Source organism: Lutzomyia longipalpis, chromosome 2, assembly GCF_024334085.1.
Source record: "Lutzomyia longipalpis isolate SR_M1_2022 chromosome 2, ASM2433408v1".
Classification (NCBI taxonomy): Eukaryota; Metazoa; Arthropoda; class Insecta; order Diptera; family Psychodidae; genus Lutzomyia; species Lutzomyia longipalpis.
The window spans coordinates 35,134,546-35,155,096 of NC_074708.1; the positions used below are offsets into that span (position 1 = coordinate 35,134,546).

Sequence of the window (20,551 nt, forward strand, 5' to 3'; positions counted from 1 at the left end):
GAAGATTAGATGCGACCCTGCTTTGCGATAGTAAGGCGTACAGTGCAGAAGGATGGGATAAATGAGTGAATTTGTCTATTAGGAACATGATACGGCTACCAGTTTCACAGTGTCTCTATACCATGGGGATTCGTGGGAGCGCAAAAGGGGTGCCTTGTGATATCAGAAACCAATAGTTTTTGAGGACACTGGGGAGATGGCAGATGGAGAATTGAATGGCTCATTGTTGAAAGACTTCACTCGATTTTCCATTCTATGTCGTCTCCTTCCTCCCTCTGACAATATCTTAGTCATATTTATACCATTATGGTGGTCTTCCTGCTATCAATATCTATATCATAGGCGACTGCCCCGAGTATGGCTCCGCAGCATATAGAGATTTTGCGTGGTGTATACTTTTCCCAAAAGGGCACGAAATTGTGGAAATTCATCGAGTGAAAGAGGATGAAATCTCGAGAGAAATTTCTTCTTCTCGATCTTCCGAACTTACCATCACTCTTCTCAATAGGACACTGATTGGTCACGATGAATCTCACTTTTCCCACAGCGACAGAAATTCCAATGTTGTTGCAGGGGAAGCAAGCAAAAACATCAGAGAAGAACCATTGTAAATTAAGTTACGATTCTCATCAATGCTGTCACCTTGATTACAATTTCGTGTCATCCTTAGAAAATCAATATCTCTGCGGCACAATATCCTTCGCATGGCTTCACATCTCTCTTGAAAGCTTCGGTGCAAAAAAAAATTTACCACCCATAAAACTTCGCATGTCTTTTATCAACAAAAGTAAGCACATATATTTTCTCAACTCTATTTATTGCAATGGTGAGTCATAATTTTTTCAGAGTCTCTTCCTTTTTAGCTGTGATTCTTTCTTAAAAGAAGCACAGCTTCTGTGTACACTCAAAAATCCAAAGTCGTCAGATCGGGCTCAAACTTGGGATGACCACGAATTAGGGTCCCCACATTCCAAAAAACGTATGCGCCAAAAATCGGTCCGTCCGTCCGTCCGGCCGTCCGGCCGTCCGGCCGGCCGGCCGGAACCTTTCGCTAAATTACAAGAGAACGGTAATAGATAGAGACTTGCGGTCAACGGCAAAGTTCATATATCGACTGGAAGACATCCGATTATGAAGTCAAATCCCACCCCCCACCCCTTCGTCCGCCATTTTGAATAACCTCAAAATTTTGTTTTCGCTATATCTCCGCCCCTGTAATAGGTAGAGGTCTGAAATTTTGATATGTTGTAGGGGCCATCAAGACCTTTCCAACGATACCTAATTTTCGAAAATCGGCCAAGCCGTTTAGCCAATATGGCCGCCACAATTTTTTATCGAAAATCGGCCATAACTTGAGAACGGCTTGACCGATTTTGATCAACCCGGGGTCAAATGAAAGATATTAATGAGCCCTACAACTGCTCGGAACATTGCAAGTTCAAAAAGTGACCGCAAGTGGCGCTAAAATCGAAAACAAAATTTTCGATGAGTTTTCGATGAATATCTCGAGCACCGCTTTATAGAATTGCTTCATATTTTGATATGTTATAGTTGGCTATAATATCTACCACCATGCCAAAAATGAAGAAAATCTATGTAGCCGTTCCGGAGATATCGCGTTTTAAAGTTAACATGTCATATCTTGTGTTGCATGACTAACGCCCCGCGAAGCGGGGCGTTTTATATATACACATATAAAAGTAAAGTGAAATATATATATAAATGTATAGATATATACATTATATATACATATAAAAATGCAAAGATAAATATATATAAACTGCAAAGATAAAAATTAAATATAGCATGGATGAAACAGTATAAAGCGAAAGAACGGTAAGTAAAACTTACGGGCTGTGATTCTTTCTTTGTCAGTGAAATGTGAAATTGACGGAAAATTGGGGATGGGCAAATTTTAAGGAAGGCTTTCTCGCGTACCGAATCACAGCCAACGCCCACGATTAAGGCATTTCACAAAATATCTGCGCGTTGGCTGTGATTCGGTGCGCGAGAAAGCCTTCCTTAAAATTTGCCCATCCCCAATTTTCCGTCAATTTCACATTTCACTGACAAAGAAAGAATCACAGCCCGTAAGTTTTACTTACCGTTCTTTCGCTTTATACTGTTTCATCCATGCTATATTTTTTTACATCTTTAAGAGAGACACAATTCCCATGCGTATAATCTACATAAAATGGAGATTAATAGCAATACTCGTATCAGTTAATGGAACATCTTCTATCACACCTGCCAGGATTGTAACATTATCCATGGGTATTTTGGGATAAATAATATCACATTCAGGATGAAGGAAATATTTTCTCAGTTTATTTTATTATTCACTCATATCGTCTTGTTGAAGAAGAAACAAAAAAAATCGTCTCATTCTTGAGGTAGAAAAAAAATCCACCACCAAAGTATTCGCGACATTTCAAGCACACATCATGGATATTGGATGTGCAAATATACAAGAAAAAATACCGCTTTGCTTTATATATAAATACAACATCGGGAGAAGAGAGAGGTACTCATAAAAAAAGAGGAGGAAGCTTATTGGATGTAATAAAAATTTTCCTGGGGTCGAGGTTGTCGCCCATTTCTTCCACCAACGCACCCACTTCCAAATGCCATATAGCAAACCCTCCGTAACGGGCTTTAACATATATCTCACATGAAACGGAAGTGTGTATTTTGGACTTTACTGTGTGCAGCATACTCACAGAGGAAAACATATATTATTTCCGAAAAAAAAGGGAGAGCCATTGTTGAAAGACTTTTAAAGATCACCAACCATTTGCAACTTTAGAAAATATATAAATCTTTCCAAAAATATCCTTTGTTTTCCTTCTATCTCACATCTTTTCTTATTGTAAAAGCATCAAAACATATTTAGTCTAATGTAATTTTAGTTTTAGATAAAATCTATCTTCCTCTAAGGCTCTCATCAGTATTCCACATCGACTACTTACTTATCACAATATCATTCATTCGAATAATCCAAATTGGATTTTCTTCTTTTTCTAAAAAGGAAAAGTCTCCGCATAGTAGCAACGCGCATAAAGGCTCTCACAGGAAGTAGATGCAATATATTTTTATAGCGCTAATCTGTTTCCTATGACACTCGTCGCTGATCAAACATCACGAAACCTAAATAAAAGGCCAATAAGAAGAGATTGGCTCCTCATGTGTTATATGTATTAGTTGGTATACCACAATCGTGGCATACCAAGTATTGTAATCGTCGGAAAACCCGACCACCTCAGATCGGGCTCAAACTTGGTATGAGCACGTTTTAGACATCCCACATTACGAAAATGGTGGTGGAAAATTTTTGATCCGGCCGGCCTGCCGTCCGGCCGGCCTGCCGTCCGGGACTCTAAACTTAGCCTTATAACTTTGGAACGATAACAGATAGAGACTTCTGGTTTGAAGTTTTCTATAGAAATGTGGGTGTAAAATTTCATTTTTTTGCATTTTCGAAATTCAAGATGGCCGCCGTCCGCCATTTTGAACTACTGTCAACCACTTCCCTTAGAGCTAGAGACCTGAAATTTAAGTATGTTGTAGAGCTCAGTGAGACGTTCTCATCGATAATTCATACTTGAAAATCGGACAAGCGGTTTATCAAATATGGCGGCCTAAAGCAAAAAGTGTTTTTTCAATATTACTCGAGAACGGCTTGACCGATTTTGATCATCTTGGTATCAAATGAAAGGTTTCAAGAAGCCCTACAACTGTCTAAAACATTTCAAGTTTCAAAAACATCCGCAAGAGGCGCTAAATTCAAAAACAAAAATTGCCTAACTTTAAGGGGCAATATCTCCGAATCCCCATTAGGCAAATCTTTTAAATTTTGATATGTTGTAGTCTGACTCAATATCTCTCACCAGTCCAAAAATGAAGAAATTCTATGTCGCCGTTTAGAAGATATAGCCATTTGAAAAATTCTTGAATTTGAAAAGTTCTAAGAGCCATATCTCCTGCACTGCTTGACCGATTTTGCTCATCTTAGTATCAAATTAAAGGTTTTGCAATTCTTTACAACTTTCTAGAACATCAGAACCCTCTAGAACCACTTCTCCGAGACAAAAAAAGCCAAAAACTGTTTTAGTAAAATAAAAAGCCGCCATTTTATGTTCTAGAGGTGACCTTGAAAGTCATTGAGATATATATCAAATTATAGCTTGTTTCAAGACCTTTCCAAAAATAGTCAAGAAATATCTGTAGGTTCTATAGAACCAGAGATATGACCATTTTTATGCATCAAATCGCACACTGTCACAAAACTTTGTTTTTACTTTATTTATTTTTCATAAAAAAAATTATGCATGCAAATTTAATGGAAGGATGTGTTTCTGAATCTCTTTTTTTCATATTTTTCCCATGCAACAACGGTTAATTTTTATCAATACTGAGCTTTTAACGGATAAAATATTTTAAATCTGTGAATAGTAACCATATCGATAAGTTGATGTTCGCATGTATGGATGTCGAAATGACGTCCGGCCCTGTACTGTATTAAAAAGAAGAATAAGAAGAACAAGTTGACATTCAGTGCAAAACAAAATAAAAGGAAGTGCGAAAGAAAAAAAGAAATTAGAGAAGAAAATCAAGTGAAATCAAGTGAAAATTTAGTTAAATTAAATTGAAAACATTGCAAGTGAACGTTAAGAAAGAAAGAAGTGGCCAAGAGCCGGAATTTCAAGGTCATTTTTGCCTCGCAAAAAAGGTAAATAAAATTTCTTTCTCTAAAATGCTACATTCCCTGCCTCGTTTTTTTTTTCATAAAATAAAGAGCTGATTTATATTTTTCAATGGTATATTGATGTGAAAACGCAATTTGATGAGAATTAATTAATTATTTTATGAAACTTATGTAAAAAAAAAAGAAATCAAAAGCTTGAATTATCTTGACATTAAGGGGGGCGGGGAGGCATCATGGACTTTGCAGATTTTACGAAAACCAACACAAAATAAAGCCAAAATTCTTTAAGTGATTTTCCTGCTTTTCCTCATTGTGTTTCATGTGAAAATTCATTAAAAATATATTAAAAAAAAAGAATTTTCTAAAGCAAAAAGTCGTCCCTTTCAATTCTTCTTCTTCTTATTTAAAAATTATCTGTCAAAATGTTGATAAACCTGGATAATCAAAGACACAAACCATCCTATGAGCTTTTATTCTTGTGAAATCTACCAGTATCGATTAATTAATGTCTTGGCTAATTTTAATCTATTAGTTTAAATAATTTTCAGTTAGCTCAATGGAGAATAAAAATCAATTTGACTTTTTAGCTGTGTTTCTTTCAGACACAGTTTTTGTGTACCGAGCCAAATCGGAAGTCGTCAGATCGGAATCAAATTTGGGATGAGTACGAATTAGGCTCCCCACATTTCAATAAACGTAAAAAGCCAGAAAAATTTTCATTGAAATTAAAAAAAAATAAAATAATAAAATATATGAATTCAATTTAATAAAAATTAAAATTTTTTTATTATTTTTTTAATAATAATTAAAATTGAATAATTTTTATTTTTTATTTTTTTTATTAGTTTTAAATTTTTTGCTGAATAGCAAGAGAACGGCAATAGATAGACTTGCCGTAAACGTCAAAATTAAAATATTGACCGAAAGACATACGATTATGAGGTCAAATCCAACCCCCCACCCTCCTGTCCGCCATTTTAAATAACCCCCAAATTTTGTTTTCGCTATATTTCAGCCCCTATTAGAGCTAGAAGGCTGAAATTTTGATATGTTGTAGAGGCCATAAAGACCTTTCCAACAATACTTTATGTTCGAAAATCGGTCAAACTATTTAGTCAATATGGCCGCCACAATTTTTCATCGAAAATCGATCGTAACTCAAAAATGACGATCGATTTTGACCAACTCGGGCTCAAATGAAAGCTCTCAACAAACCCTACAACTCACTAGAACATTCGAAGTTTTAAAAGTGACCGCTAGGGGGCCAAAAATCAAAAACAAAATTTTCAATAAGTTTTCGATTAATATCTTGCAAACGGCGACATAAATTATCTTCATTGTTTTGATAGCTTGTAGCTGACTATATTATCTAACACCATGCTAAAAAATGAAGAAAATCTATGGATCCTTTCACGAGATATAGGTTTTTAAAATGGCATTTCAAATCTTGGGTTCTACAAGTCCGATTTTGATCAACGCAAGTGCAAATGAAAGGTTTCGTGAAACCCTTTTAATGTATAGAACATTGCAAATTCGAGAAATGACCGCAAGAGGCGCTAAAATCAAAAACAAAATTTTCGATTTCGTACTCAAATTTTTCCGAAAATGGCAACATATTTTTTTTTTACTTTTCGATATGTTATAGCTGACTTCAACACCTTTCAAAAAAAATTATGAAAATCTAAGGATTCGTTCTAAAAAAATAATAAATATTTTTTAAATATAATAATTATTTCTTAGGATATGATTTTTCAATTTTTACCGATTTTGCGCATGTTTAAATTAACTTGCGTTTTAGTTTGCTCTCACAAAATTAGTACACTCTGAAAGAAACACAGCTCTCGTAAGCTTTGTCAGCTTACCAATACATTTTAAACTAATTGCTACGTAATATCCTACCTTTAATTAGGATCCGACATTAAAAAAAATTTGAACCTTAATATATCAATTCTATCAATATCAATTGATTTTTCCAAAAGACTTGAATTTTTTCTTTAATTTTCAGGGCAAAAATGGTCGATGTGGTCCCAGGGGTTTAGGAGCAGCCAATAATTTTGGATGCGCCCTAAACACTGTAGACTTCCCGATCGTCTCGTGGTCGGGAAGTTCCCCTTGTGGGATAAATTACCAAAAAATCAAACACAAACAAACAAAAACACATATAAACCACTCTAAACACATACAGAAAAAAATACATTTAAAAAAATTAAACCAAATACATATAAAGAAACCTCTAAAATTGTATGGAGGTGGATTTAAAAAGAAAAAACTATGTGTAGTTAAAAATAAAAAATACTTTGAAAATTTAGGTATTGTAAAACCGACTATAATAATAAGAGGATCTTACTATCAAGATAATTTAACACTTTTTGGTCCCATATCAAATAATAAACAATGTACGGCAAATGCCATAATAGCAATAATTGCATCACATTTATATAAAACAGAAAATTGGAATGAAAATCTTATAAATGAAATTTTAATTGAAGGAGATAAACTTTATAATAAAAATATTGAAAAAGCGCATGAAGGTTTACTAAATGCTGAAGATATTGTTGATAAAGACGATAAAAACATTTCTGTGTTTGGAAAAGAAATTGCTCTAAATTGTGTAACATCATGTTATGAAGAATTGCAAGGAGAATTTTATGGAAAATTTGAATATAAATCTTTTGAATATTCACTCAAATACTTTTTTGATCATTTCGCATATGGTGTAATTACATGTTCTAATTTAAGTGTAGCAATATTTAAACAAGATGAATATTTTTATATTTACGATAGTCATTCAAGAGGTGAATTTGGTCAAATAGAATACAAAAGAGGTACAGCAGTCCTTTGTGGATATAGTCATATTGATCATATATACAATATTTTGAAATACAATTTCTTTCATGGTAATGAAAATTATAGTGGTGAAAAATGGTTCACAATCACTCCTTTTGAAATATCAAAAAGTTATATTGAAAAGGAAAGTGAAAAGAGTGAACAATTTGACACCACAATGTCAAATACAAACATAATTAATTCAATAAACGATACTTCTAACACACTAAGCTCAACAAAAGTTGTAAGTCAAACAGAACATTCAATGAGTAAATATATTTTGAAAAGGAAAAGAGAGCAACATAAAGTTTATATTAAAAAAGTACATGAAATTGAAAGAACAGACCCAATTAAAAAAGAAAAAGACAATGTAAGAAGAAAGATAGAGCGAAAAATTGAACGAATGGATCCGAATAAAAAAGAACAAGACAACAAAAAACGAACTGAAAGACGTAAAATAGAAGAGTTAGATCCAAATAAAAAAGATAAAAATAATATGAAGAGAAAGGAAAGACATAAAATTAAACGAACAGATCCTGTTAAGAAAGAAGAAGAAAATGAAAAACGAACTAAAAGACGTAAAATAGAAAGGTTAGATCCAATTAAAAAAGAAAAGGACAATGTAAGAAGAAAGATAGAGCGAAAAATTGAACGAATGGATCCGAATAAAAAAGAAGAAGACAACAAAAAACGAACTGAAAGACGTAAAATAGAAGAGTTAGATCCAAATAAAAAAGATAAAAATAATATGAAGAGAAAGGAAAGACATAAAGTTGAAAGAACTAATAAAAATAAAAGAGATATAGAAAATGTTAAACGTAAAAATCGACACAAAAAAGAAAGAATGGACCCTAAAAAAAGAGCTAAGGAAAATCTAGCAAGAAAAATAAGACTTAACCTAGAACGTAAGCGAGTTAAAATTAAGAATATTATAAAAATGTTGAGATATGAAAAATCTATGTATAAGAAAACAAATATATTTGAAGATTTCAAATCAATTAAAGATAAACGTTTGATTACTTTTTACAGACGAAATATTAATACAAAAAGATTGAAAGAAAAATACAAAAGCATTCGAGAAATAAAGGACAAAAATAATGTAACTGATAATTCTCCTAAAAATAAAGAATCATATGAAAAACTAATTATGCAATTTAGAAAAAATAAAACAAAATCTCTTGAAAAAATGATTAAAAAACCTCTAAAGAAAAAGATAAGTAAATACATGAAACACAAAATAATTCAAATAAAAGACAAAAGTAAAACAATATTAGAATTCTTCAATGTAACTCGAAAAAAGGTTCCAAATTATGTTTGTGCATCTTGTGAAGGACTATTTTTTAAACATTCAGTTCAACTTTTGAAGATTGAAAAATGTAAATATCACGATAAAAATTATTTGGATGAAATAAGTAAAATATCTGATTATTGCTGTACAACATGTTATAATTCTCTTAACAGAAACAAACTGCCCACATTGGCAACAAAGAATGGACTTAAATTTCCAGAAATTCCTGAATGTCTTTTAGAATTGAACGAACTTGAAGAGAGAATGTGTTCACCAATTATCCCTTTTATGACAATTCGTGAATTGAAGCATTACCTATTGAATGCACAAAAAAGTTTGAAAGGAAGCACAGTACATATTCCTGTAGAAGTCAATGAAATGCTACAAGTTTTGCCTCGAACATTTGACAATATGCAAACCGTTCAGGTAAAACTACTAAGGCATATGAAATACAAAAATCACTACATGTTTCAAACTGTTAGACCCCCATATATTATTAAAGCTATGAAATATTTGGTAACTACACCTTTGTACAAAGAAAAAAATATTAAACTAGATGAAAAATATGTAAATCTTAATGAAAATGTTAACGAAATTAATTTTATAGTAGACCCCAAAGATGATGAAGTTGATATATATGATAAAGAAACACAAAAAATATTTAATATATATGATGCCGAAACACAAAAAATATTTAATGTATATGATCTTGAGACTCAAAAATTAGATGATGTATATGATAAAATAACACAAAAAATTATTAATATTTATGATTTGGAAACACAAAAGCTTGATGATATTTATGAAAAAGAGACTCAAAAAATTATTGATATATATGATGTGAAAACACAAAAAATAGAAAATGAAAATGTAATTAAAAGCACAATTGATTTGACACAAATGAGAAACGAATTAAATAATAATAATCCAACTGTAGAACAAAATAAAAATGACTTGAAAAATATTTTGGAAGAAACTATTCTAAGAGATACAAATATATTAAAATTTTGGCAATTAGCCAATAAACAATTCCCTACAAATGTAATGCAAGATCTCCTTTATATAAATGCAGGAGAATTGCAAAGGCAACAAAGAACTTATATAAAGAAATTTCCAAAAGATTGTAGAAACATACAAATACTATTTTTGAAGCCAACACAACCAAATGGCATAGGACATTATGTAACAACTTTACATGAAAATGGCACTATACACGTATACGACTCTCTACATTTGCAAAAACTCGATCAAGATTGTATTAATTTTCTAAATGATATATACCCAGAATCTCTTGTAGATGGAAAAGTGCAAATTATATTTGAGAAAACATTTCAACAAGACGATAGCCTATCATGTGGAGTACATGCAATAGCTAATTCTATAACCCTTCTCTATGATCTTAATCCAAGCCATATGTCATACAATGTAAAAGAAATGAGAAAACATTTGTACAATATGCTCTGTTCTCAAAAAATCGCAATGTTCCCAGTTAACTTAGAAGAACAAAATGATGTACCAATGATAGAAATTTCAATGAACAATTCACAAATTAAAACACAACCTAAAAATAAAAATACTGAAGATGATAGAGAAAAAATACTAGAAAATTGCTATCTTACTGATAAGCATATATATGATTTTTGGATTCTATCAAATGATCAATTTAAAAATAATGTAATGCAAGATATTTTGTTTATAAATGCTGAATCTCTTAAACAACAACAAGAGTATATACAAAAATTCCCTAAAGATTTTAGAAATGTTCAAATACTATTTTTGAAACCAAAATACGAAAATGAGATTGGTCACTATGTTACAACACTACACGAGAATGGCATAATATATGTATATGATTCCCTATTTTTGCAAAGACTCGATCAAGATTGCATAGCGTTTTTGAAAACTATATATCCAGAATCAATACAAAATGATAAAATTGAACTTAAGTTTGAAAAGACTTTCCAACAAAATGATAGCTTATCATGTGGAGTACATGCAATAGCTAATACTGTAACCCTTCTTCATAATTTAAATCCAAGTCTTATATCATACAATGTAAAAGAAATGCGAATACATTTGTATAACATGCTAAATTCAAAAACTATAACAATGTTTCCTATTGATTTGCAAAAAGAAACAAAAACTAAATCTCAAGATATTATTACAAGTAAAGTACCGGAAAATAATATTCCAGTAAAACAAGAAAATCCTGAAGAAGTACCAGATGAATTTGATCTAATAGATGAAGACGTAATGATTGTTAATTTGGACGATATAGAAATTAAACAAGCTCAAATTCAAATGATGGCCCCTGGAATGAACAAACGTCCTGTTTATTCACGTACCGAAAAAAATTTGGAAGAATTGTCATTTATAAAAATTTATGGAGGTCACAAGATAGAAAATCAAAGTATCTCATATTCAAACCGCATTAAAGCTGAATGTAGAAATAGAGATAGAAGATGCGCAAATCCAACTAAAGTACTTTATTCAGCTAATGAAAAAATGCAAAGATCCATTTTTAGCGCAGTAAATGTTTGTTTGAGAAAAAGTAAGAATGTCGAAAATATGACAGCAAAAGATGCTCTTACTGATGGATATTTGGATAAACTTAGAGAACATGATGATGGTTATAATTTCCTAAAAACAATTAATCTTACACCTGCTTATTGGGCATGGAAAAAGAATCTCCTTCTCCAAATGATAAAACAACTAGGAAAACCTACATTGTTTTTGACACTAACCATATCAGAAACGCGTTGTCCAGAACTCATTCAAGAACTTGCTAGACTCCAAGGAATGGATCTATCTCTTGAAGAAAGTATGTTCTTGAGTGAAGACATGAAAACACGTCTAGTTCGTGATGATCCCGTAACTTGCGCACGATATTTTGATGAAAAATGTAAAAATATAATAAAAATGCTGCAAATTAATCCAGCAAGAGAAAAGAATAGAATAGGTCCCTTTGGTAAACATTATGTAGTTGATTACTTTGTAAGAACAGAATTCCAAATGCGAGGAAGTGCCCATCAACATATTTTGTTGTGGCTAAATGATTTCCCACAAATTGATGAAAGTAATCCTGAAACTTTTGAAGAAGCAATTAAAATAATTGATCAAATAATTACTTGCCAATATAAAGACCCCAAGGATTTGCCATATATTAAAAGACAAATGCACATACATTGTAGTACATGCTATAAAAAGAAGAAAGATAAATGTAGATTTAATTATCCAATTCCACCACTTGATAAAACTGAAATACTATTGCCAATACCAAAAGAAGAAAAAACTGAAAAAATGAAAGAAAATTATCAAAAAATTTCAAATCTAACAGCATATTTTTCACATAAACATGAAGAAATGAGTTTCCCAGATATTTTGAAAAAACTTAAAATGACTAGAGAAGAATATATAATGGCTTTGAGATCTAATATTAAACGTTCACGCATGTTTCTTAAACGTTCAAGTAAAGAAGTAAATATTAATGCTTATAATGAAACTCTAATAATGTGTATAGAATCAAATATGGATATACAATTTGTTGTAGAAATTTTTGCTCTAGCTAAATATGTCGCTGATTATGTATCAAAAGCTGAAGCAGGAGTATCAAAAATGTTGAAAGAAATTAATGATGAAACTAAAAAGCAAGGAAATGTAACATTGAGAGAAAAAATGTGTAAAATGTGTAATGGTATATGTAATTGTAAATTTATGTCAGCACAAGAAGCTGCTATGTCATGTCTATGTATGCCTATGTCAAGATGTAGTAGATCAAATGTTGTAATTAATACTAGACCAATTAATGAACGGGTCAGAATTTTGAAACCGAATGCACAACTAAAAAAATTGGATAAAAATTCCAAAAATATATTTGCTGAAAGTATTTTTGATAAATATAGTAAGCGAGATAATGAGTTGGAAAATGTAACACTCATTGAATACGCAGCAGATTATTATATGAAAAAGAAAACAGACGATGAAGAAGAAAACGATGATGATGTTACAGAATATGGTATGAGAAAAAAATCAAAAATTGTAATGTACAAGGGATATAAAGAATTTCAAGATCCCAATAATTATTATCGAGAACAAGTTTTGCTATTTTTACCATGGCGAAATGAAAAAGAAGAAATTGAAGATTGTGACTGTAGAATTAAGTATATGAGCAATAGACAAACCATAAATGCTGTAAGAAAGAAATTTTGTTACTTTAACGATGATGGTGTATTGACACAAATTATACGAGATAGAGAAAATGAAAATGATGATGATCATGTCCCAGAAAGAGATAATCCTGTGGATTCTGATCAGGAAATTGATATGTTTCCAGATGAAAAAGGTGGTAGCACTAGCAATAAAAAGGCATATCAATATGTTTGCCCAGAAAGAATTCAAAAAGAAGATATTTGTAAAAATTTGCAACAACTAAATGTTAAACAACGTGAAATAGTAATGTATATTTATCAATGTATAAGAACTGGCAATTTACCACTAAGGATTTTCCTCTCCGGTTCAGCTGGTGTTGGGAAATCCAAAGTGATCAATTGCCTATATCAACTCATAACACAGTATTATGATAATTTGCCAGGTAGTAACCCTGAATCTATAAAAGTACTTCTAACTGCCCCTTCAGGAAAAGCAGCATTTTTGATCAATGGTATGACAATACATACTGCCTTTGCAATTAATAATACAAAATGCACAGACTCTTTGTCGCCTGATGCAGCCAATACAATTCGATCAAAATTGAAAGATGTAAAAGTACTAATTGTAGATGAGATATCTATGGTAGGTTCAAATATAAATTCTAAAATGGATAATAGAATGAGACAAATATGTGGCGTAAATGAAAGTTACGGCGGAAAATCTGTAATATTTGTAGGAGATTTGAAGCAATTGAAACCTGTAAAAGATAAATACGTTTTTGAGAAAAATCTATTGCGTACCGAAGCTGAATTTATTGATTATGAAGAAAGAAATGTACTATGGGAAGAATTTAAGTATTATGAATTGACTGAAATTATGCGTCAAAAAGATGATTTGTCATTTACCGTAGCACTAAATAATTTGGCTAATGGTACAATGACAGAAGACGACATAAAACTAATTCAATCAAGACAAGTTGAAAATGATGATAAAGTACCCTTAGAAGCTATAAGGCTATTTTATTATCGAAAACATGTCCGAAGCTATAATAGTAATAAAATTGAAAATTTCCCTGGTGATACTCATTTATCTGTAGCAAAAGATAAAGTATTAGAATCAAACACCACAGATAAAAAGGCTAAAGAAGATATACTAGCCAAAGTTGCAATTCAAGACCCAGAAAAAACTGGTGGATGTTTTTATGAATTGAAATTGAAAATCGGTATAAAGTATATGGTCATTAATAATATAGATGTTGAAGATGGACTAGTTAATGGTGCAACTGGTACTCTTCGACATATAACTTTTAATCCAACCGATAATTCAGTTCACACTGTTTGGCTAGAATTTCCTGAAGAAAGAGTAGGAAGAAAATTGAAATGTCAAGCTCGCTTTCAGAGCTACCTCACAAAAAATAGTCTTCCAAACAATCTTGTTCCAATTGAAAGACAAGTAATCACATTTGATTTTTCAGAAAAATCAAAAACTGTAATAATTGCTAGAAAACAATTGCCACTAATACCAGGTGAAGCTGTAACTATACATAAAAGTCAAGGGCAGACATATAATTCAATTTGTATTGACTTTACAAAAGGAGAGCAGCTAAATATTAATCTAATTTATGTTGCATTTAGCAGAGTTGTATCACTATTAGGTTTGTTTATAATTGGCAAATTTAAAGTACCAAAGGCCCAAGGTGAAGATCACCCAGTACAGAGAGAAATGAAAAGATTGAAAAATGAAAAATTACTCATAATTCCCATGCAAAAGATTCTATGTGAAAATAAAGATAAGTTTAAAATTTGTTATCAAAACATTGTATCTTTAAACAAACATTTTAATGATGTACAATGTGATGTTTGGTACAAAAACTTTGATATAATTGTACTTTCAGAAACAAAAACTATAAAAGATACTGATGTACCAATTTTGGAAAATTATAAAATTATCTATAGATGTGATAATGAAATACAAAAAATTGGAGGACTACTCTGTTATGTAAAGAATGATTGTAAAATTGAAATTAAAATCAAATCTGAACAACTTTACTCAAATAGAGAAAAAGTTTTCAGTGTCACCCTATTCCTAATTGAAATCAATAATAATTTGTCAATAATCACTGGATATAAATCACCACAAACTCCATTTGCAAAGTTTAAGAATTCATTTGACAATTTGTACTCTCATGTTGCAAATCAGTCTGAGGTGATAATAATGGGTGATTTTAATTTTAATGCATATGAAGGAAAGGAAGACAAGAATTTTGTAAAACTAATGAAAGAATATAATTTGAGCAATCAATTGGATCCCAAAGGATCAACAACAAAGTGTGACAATCAATTGGATATAATTTTTGCAAATATTGTAAATCCTATTGTCACAGGAATTTATGAAAGTTACTTTTCAGACCATAAGCCTGTATATTGTATGTTAAATATAGTTAAAAACTAATTGAATGGAACAGATCGAAAAGGGCACTATTCGTTTTTTACGTCATTTTTTTTTCAACTTCAGTTTATATTTTTGTCTTTAAAAATATAATTCTGTCGAAAAAAATGAATTAGTTACAATTAAATGCTTTACTTTATTTCAATATTTCAATCAATTATTTTTGGTTGGAATAGAAATACATGATAAAGCCATTTTTTTTATTTAAATCGTGCGAAATTGTGCCCTTCTCGATCTGTTCCACTTATATAAAAAATAATAATAATAAAAAAAAACTTGTACAAAAAATGTAAATGTAAATAAATGTATGAAAATTTCCAATTTTATTTTTTTACGTTCAACCATTTTTTTGTAATATTGAAAGGATAATAAAATTTTATGATCATTTATAAAACCAATAATCTTTTAATTATGGCGGTCATTTATGTTTATCACCTTATTACTTCGAATTTTACTAAATTTCACACAAAAACTGAACTCTGCAACTTTCAATACCACTCAAAAGAAATTACAACGCATAGACTGACCCTTCCACGTTGTGGTATACCAACTCTTATAACTGGACGCGTTATGATTGACTTTTGCCTTGGTGTGTGATCACTTGCGGTTGTTTGGGAAATATGGATTTTGATGAGGGAAGGAGGTGACAGCATCCCAGAGAGAGCGCATAATCAATATCACATGGCATCCACCACGATGATACTCCCTTTTCCAACGATGTCGTACACAACACAATATGTTGTCGTTATTGGCTTTTCATCCCTCCTCCGCCCCCAACACTGGAATACATATTCGACGAAATTCGAACATTTTGAATTAAATGTCATATAGGAATTGTTTCGAGATCAAGAAACACACCATTTGAAGAATATAAATGGGGAGTCTTTTAGATTTTTTTTTAGCCATTTCCCATATTCGCTCAGTAACTAAAAAAATATTTTTATCTTATTATGTGTGATACTTCCTGTTTTTATTAGTAGAGTGTACACAAATCTAAGAAGTATTTTCAAAATTTTTGAGAAGAAATTCAAATGATTGAACCGTTAACTTTGAAATTTATAAAATCTCATCTATGTTCTCCACAATTTCAACTGATAAATCAAATAATAATGCACTTATGTATAAGAGAGACGTTGTAGAATACTAATTCCCATAATGTCTGTTCATTGCCAGTAGAGTTTTTCCTTATACGTACGATGTAAGATATCATCAAAATGGTTGTTGTGATATATTTAGAAGGACTTCCGCCACACTTATTACTCAAAAAAGCTCAACATAATAACGCACTTGGAATGAACTTTGCACAAGAAAAGTACATTATGTAATCCCATGGTCTGAATGATGGAACACAGAGTTCTTGAATTTTTTCTTCTTCTTCTCCCTTGAGAATGAGGAAAAAGTACCTCTACACACAACTATGGTGTGGAGATGGGAGAAAAACTTCAGATCAAACTAAGTATGGCCAAAAGGTCAGCACCATCAGCAAGTGATGGTAGAGGATGTATCATAAATAAGGAGGAAAATAACAAACTCATTGCTCTAGATGCTGTGTGGCTTCTCATGTAACCAAAAAGCACATCAGACCCACTGGGTTGGATAGAATAAAGCTACACACATCACAGGCAAGACTCCGCACCATACCAATCCCAACTGACATTCAACCACCGAGCACTAAGTATACTCGTCCCTCATCATCTCACCTCTTATGCGGGGAAACCTTTGCCCAGTCCTTTCACCCATCCTCTTCTATGTACTTCCTATGATTCTAATCTGGAAGATACGCAAATGTAGAAACACTAATGATTTCCCGTCTTTTGAACAGAAACCCCCAACTTCCTCTCCTCTCTAATGCATCATTCCTTGTTGCCTCTATCAAAAGGAGCTTACAACTAATCATATTAATTAGTGAAAATTTATGAGAAACATTTTCACATTTTCCTCAATAAAAAAAAACACCACAGAAGAGAATTTCTCATAAATATGATGGGAGTCAACGAAACAAAATAGTCTGTTATAAAATTTATTTGTTAAAAGACATTAAAAGACAAAAAGTTCGTGAATTTTGATGAGTTTATTAAATAAAAATTCCCAATGTAAAAGAAAGCATATTTACATGACGGAATAAAGTGAAATAAAATATTCATCAAGGAATAAGGATTTCAAGTTGAGTGGTGCACTCTACATGGAAAAATGTTATCCATAAATTTTTATGAAATTCATTGTAGGGATATCCTATTTAAAATGCACATCACTGATGTGTAAGACTGATTCCCCTAACCAACTTGTATATTCAGCATAAAGAGGAGATTCAATTTTATTATTTGTTTCGTATTTTCTTTTAAAGTAATGCTATCAATAACTTTTCTATGGTTTTTCTTTGGCATTTCTTTGACACAATATTTACAAGGAAATCTTATTTTAATTTTCCTCTTCAATTTTCTTTAAATTTCTGGAAAAGATAATTCTAGAATTTAACGCGTGTATACAGTAAAAAAATGTTACAATAAATTTAAAATCCATTTACCCTGAAATATATACATAAAAGTATTCCAAAGGTACTTAAACCCAATACCAAGTGGGTAGAAATTTACCTTCATGATATAAATATGTATATTGGTTATTTTCCCTAGCAATAGGCTGAAGTCAAATAAATTCTAAAACTTTGGAATAAGAAATAAAACTTGGACTTTCATGCACAGACGATGTGTATGCTTAAAGCTGAGAGAAAAAAACGGGGACGACCATGTATAAGACTACGTGACGAGCTTTTGAAATAAGTTCTCAAATACCCTTTTTTTCTATAATTCTTCCCACACCCCCTAAAACAGCTTGGGGTCGATATCAAGGTGGTTGAATGTGTCTTAAAATATGTACTGATATTGCATAGAAAATGCTCAATTTTAACTCATTAACAACATTTCATTTTTCTATATAAAATATTCATTTTCTCTTAGATTCTGAGATAGAACAACTCCTCAAAGTGATTTAAAATAAAGCTTAACAAATGTAAAACCTTAAAGTTTGATAATCCTATGACAGGTCTATTGGGTAGAACTTTGTCAAAGCACTGAAACCATATTCTATGAAATTCTGTAGACTATTTGGAGATGATACTTCAATCGCTTTCAGTTGACGACAGTAAAGCCAATTCCTAAAATACATCCAATAAGACGACTAATTTCATCAACTGCACATGTTTTTCTCTTTATTATGGTCATTTGAATTACCACAAAAAAATTATGAAACAATCGAAAATCCTAGAATGCACAACATGCTGTGAAACAATAATGTCATTCAGCTTTGAAACTTTGATGGAAATTTGCAGAAACAGTAAAGTGGAAAAGCTGACGATAGATGTTACCTATACCCTAAAAGCTACATGGTCAGGTCATTGTGTCTACAAACTTGGAAATTCTTGCTCGAGTGGATTAAAATTTTACAGAGATGTATCTCATCCCAGCAACAATGTGGTCACATCATCGTGCATTCTCCAAAGGAATGGATTATAGCTGTAACTATACAAAAACCAGGTATAACCGCCGTTATAACTATCCCCTTAGCATCCACATAACAAGCTCACACCCACTATCTTTGGTACATAAAGACGAAAGTGTAAAATGTATGTACAATATTTATACACTTTAAGCCATAAAGTCTCAATAAGGAGTAAATATTTGTTGGGTTCCTTCTTACTTCCAATATTCGTCTTTAAATATTATCTGATATGTTGATAGATTAAGGATACAGCCATGTCACTCTAAGGTATAGAGAATTTCAATTCAGTCCAAAGAAAATTCAAGTGAAAATCTTGAAATTGATACACTTTTCCATGTTTTTATTTTATTGGTTTAAGTTAACCAACATTTTCTTTAATTAATGTGAATTTAGAGATTAATTAGATACTATTATTCTTTACGTCCTATACTATGTTAAGTAATACCGCAAAATTTTTGCCCTAAACTAATAGTAGGAGTTTGTGAAACCCTTTGGTTTTTGCATAAATCCTGACAACTGGATATACAGAACAAGTGTTTCCAGACCAGAATACCCAAAAAGAGAGAGAGACACTCCAACCACATAAACACTGAAAATCCAAAGCCACTACTCGCAGTAAAGTGGTAGAGGAGAGCTTTTCTCTGGTCACCCCGGGGGAAGGGAGGTGTGGAATATGAAACAGACAAGGATCACGATGATGAAGACCAACGTTATAGCAAAGAGAACTTGGGCTAAAGGAGATTTATGAGGACGTGGTAGCACAGAGGCCAGTACACGTACATTTCATACGGATGGCACACTGTTGAAATGAAGAGCTTAATGACCAACACCTCTCACTGACTGACGAAGAAATTAAATTGGAATCCTTTTCAGTACAATCGAGTACAGTCGCCAGACTCTTTTTTTATCGCTTCTATTTAACACCTTTCGTTTAATTTCACATTATTCCATTTCAGTAATAACGTATGCAGTTCAATTATATTTAGAGGACTGAAAAGTCATTCAATATGCTTAAAACTTAATTTTCTCGACAAAGTATCTTCAATCAGGGTAATTAAGTTGATATCTGTGTTATAAAATATCATAAGTAGAAGAAACTATATAACCTTTCTAGCGTTTTAGGTATATATTCTGGCATGAGAGGGCACAGTTTGTGACCTTTAGCAGTTTCTCAAACAATCTTAAATACAACCTTTCGAAGATTTTATTCCCTCTTCATCGGACATAGTATTTTATAATAAATTCTAATTATTAATTTTTGATAAGTTTTTCAAAGTTCAAAATAGAAAGTTTGCTCCATACAACCCAAAAAAGGAACTTTTACAACATATTTTTAAAAGTTTGTTATGTTTTCAAAATTATAGAAATCATGCATTTTATTTAAAAATCTTTATTAAAAATTTAAAAATAAATAAAACAACGTAAATACAATTTTCTAATCCTCAATCGTTCTTCTGATTGGAGTTTTAAAAGATTTTCTTAATAAATTCGATTTTGAACAAATTTTTTAGGCGCAAAAGGGTTAAAAATATTCGTTAAATCTGATGAAATAAATCGAAAATCAATCAATGTGCGGGCGAAGGAGCTCCGAAAATTTGTATTGGCGAAGCGATGGAATTAAAAATGAAGAGCACACACAC

General features: G+C 31.5%; 1 protein-coding gene across 1 annotated transcript; it reads left to right on the plus strand.

The window, feature by feature from the left end:
• The first annotated feature begins 4,488 nt into the window (after positions 1–4,488).
• On the plus strand, positions 4,489–15,790 carry LOC129790093 (uncharacterized). Its single transcript, XM_055827310.1, has 2 exons — positions 4,489–4,729; positions 6,711–15,790. Exon 2 carries the CDS (start codon positions 7,710–7,712, stop codon positions 15,417–15,419), a length of 7,710 nt encoding a protein of 2,569 aa, XP_055683285.1. The 5' UTR covers positions 4,489–4,729; positions 6,711–7,709; the 3' UTR covers positions 15,420–15,790.
• The last annotated feature ends 4,761 nt before the right edge of the window (positions 15,791–20,551 follow it).

Bases quoted from the DNA above. Each gene is read 5' to 3' on its own strand.
- LOC129790093 (XM_055827310.1), top strand. From the start codon at position 7,710: ATGTCAAATACAAACATAATTAATTCAATAAACGATACTTCTAACACA.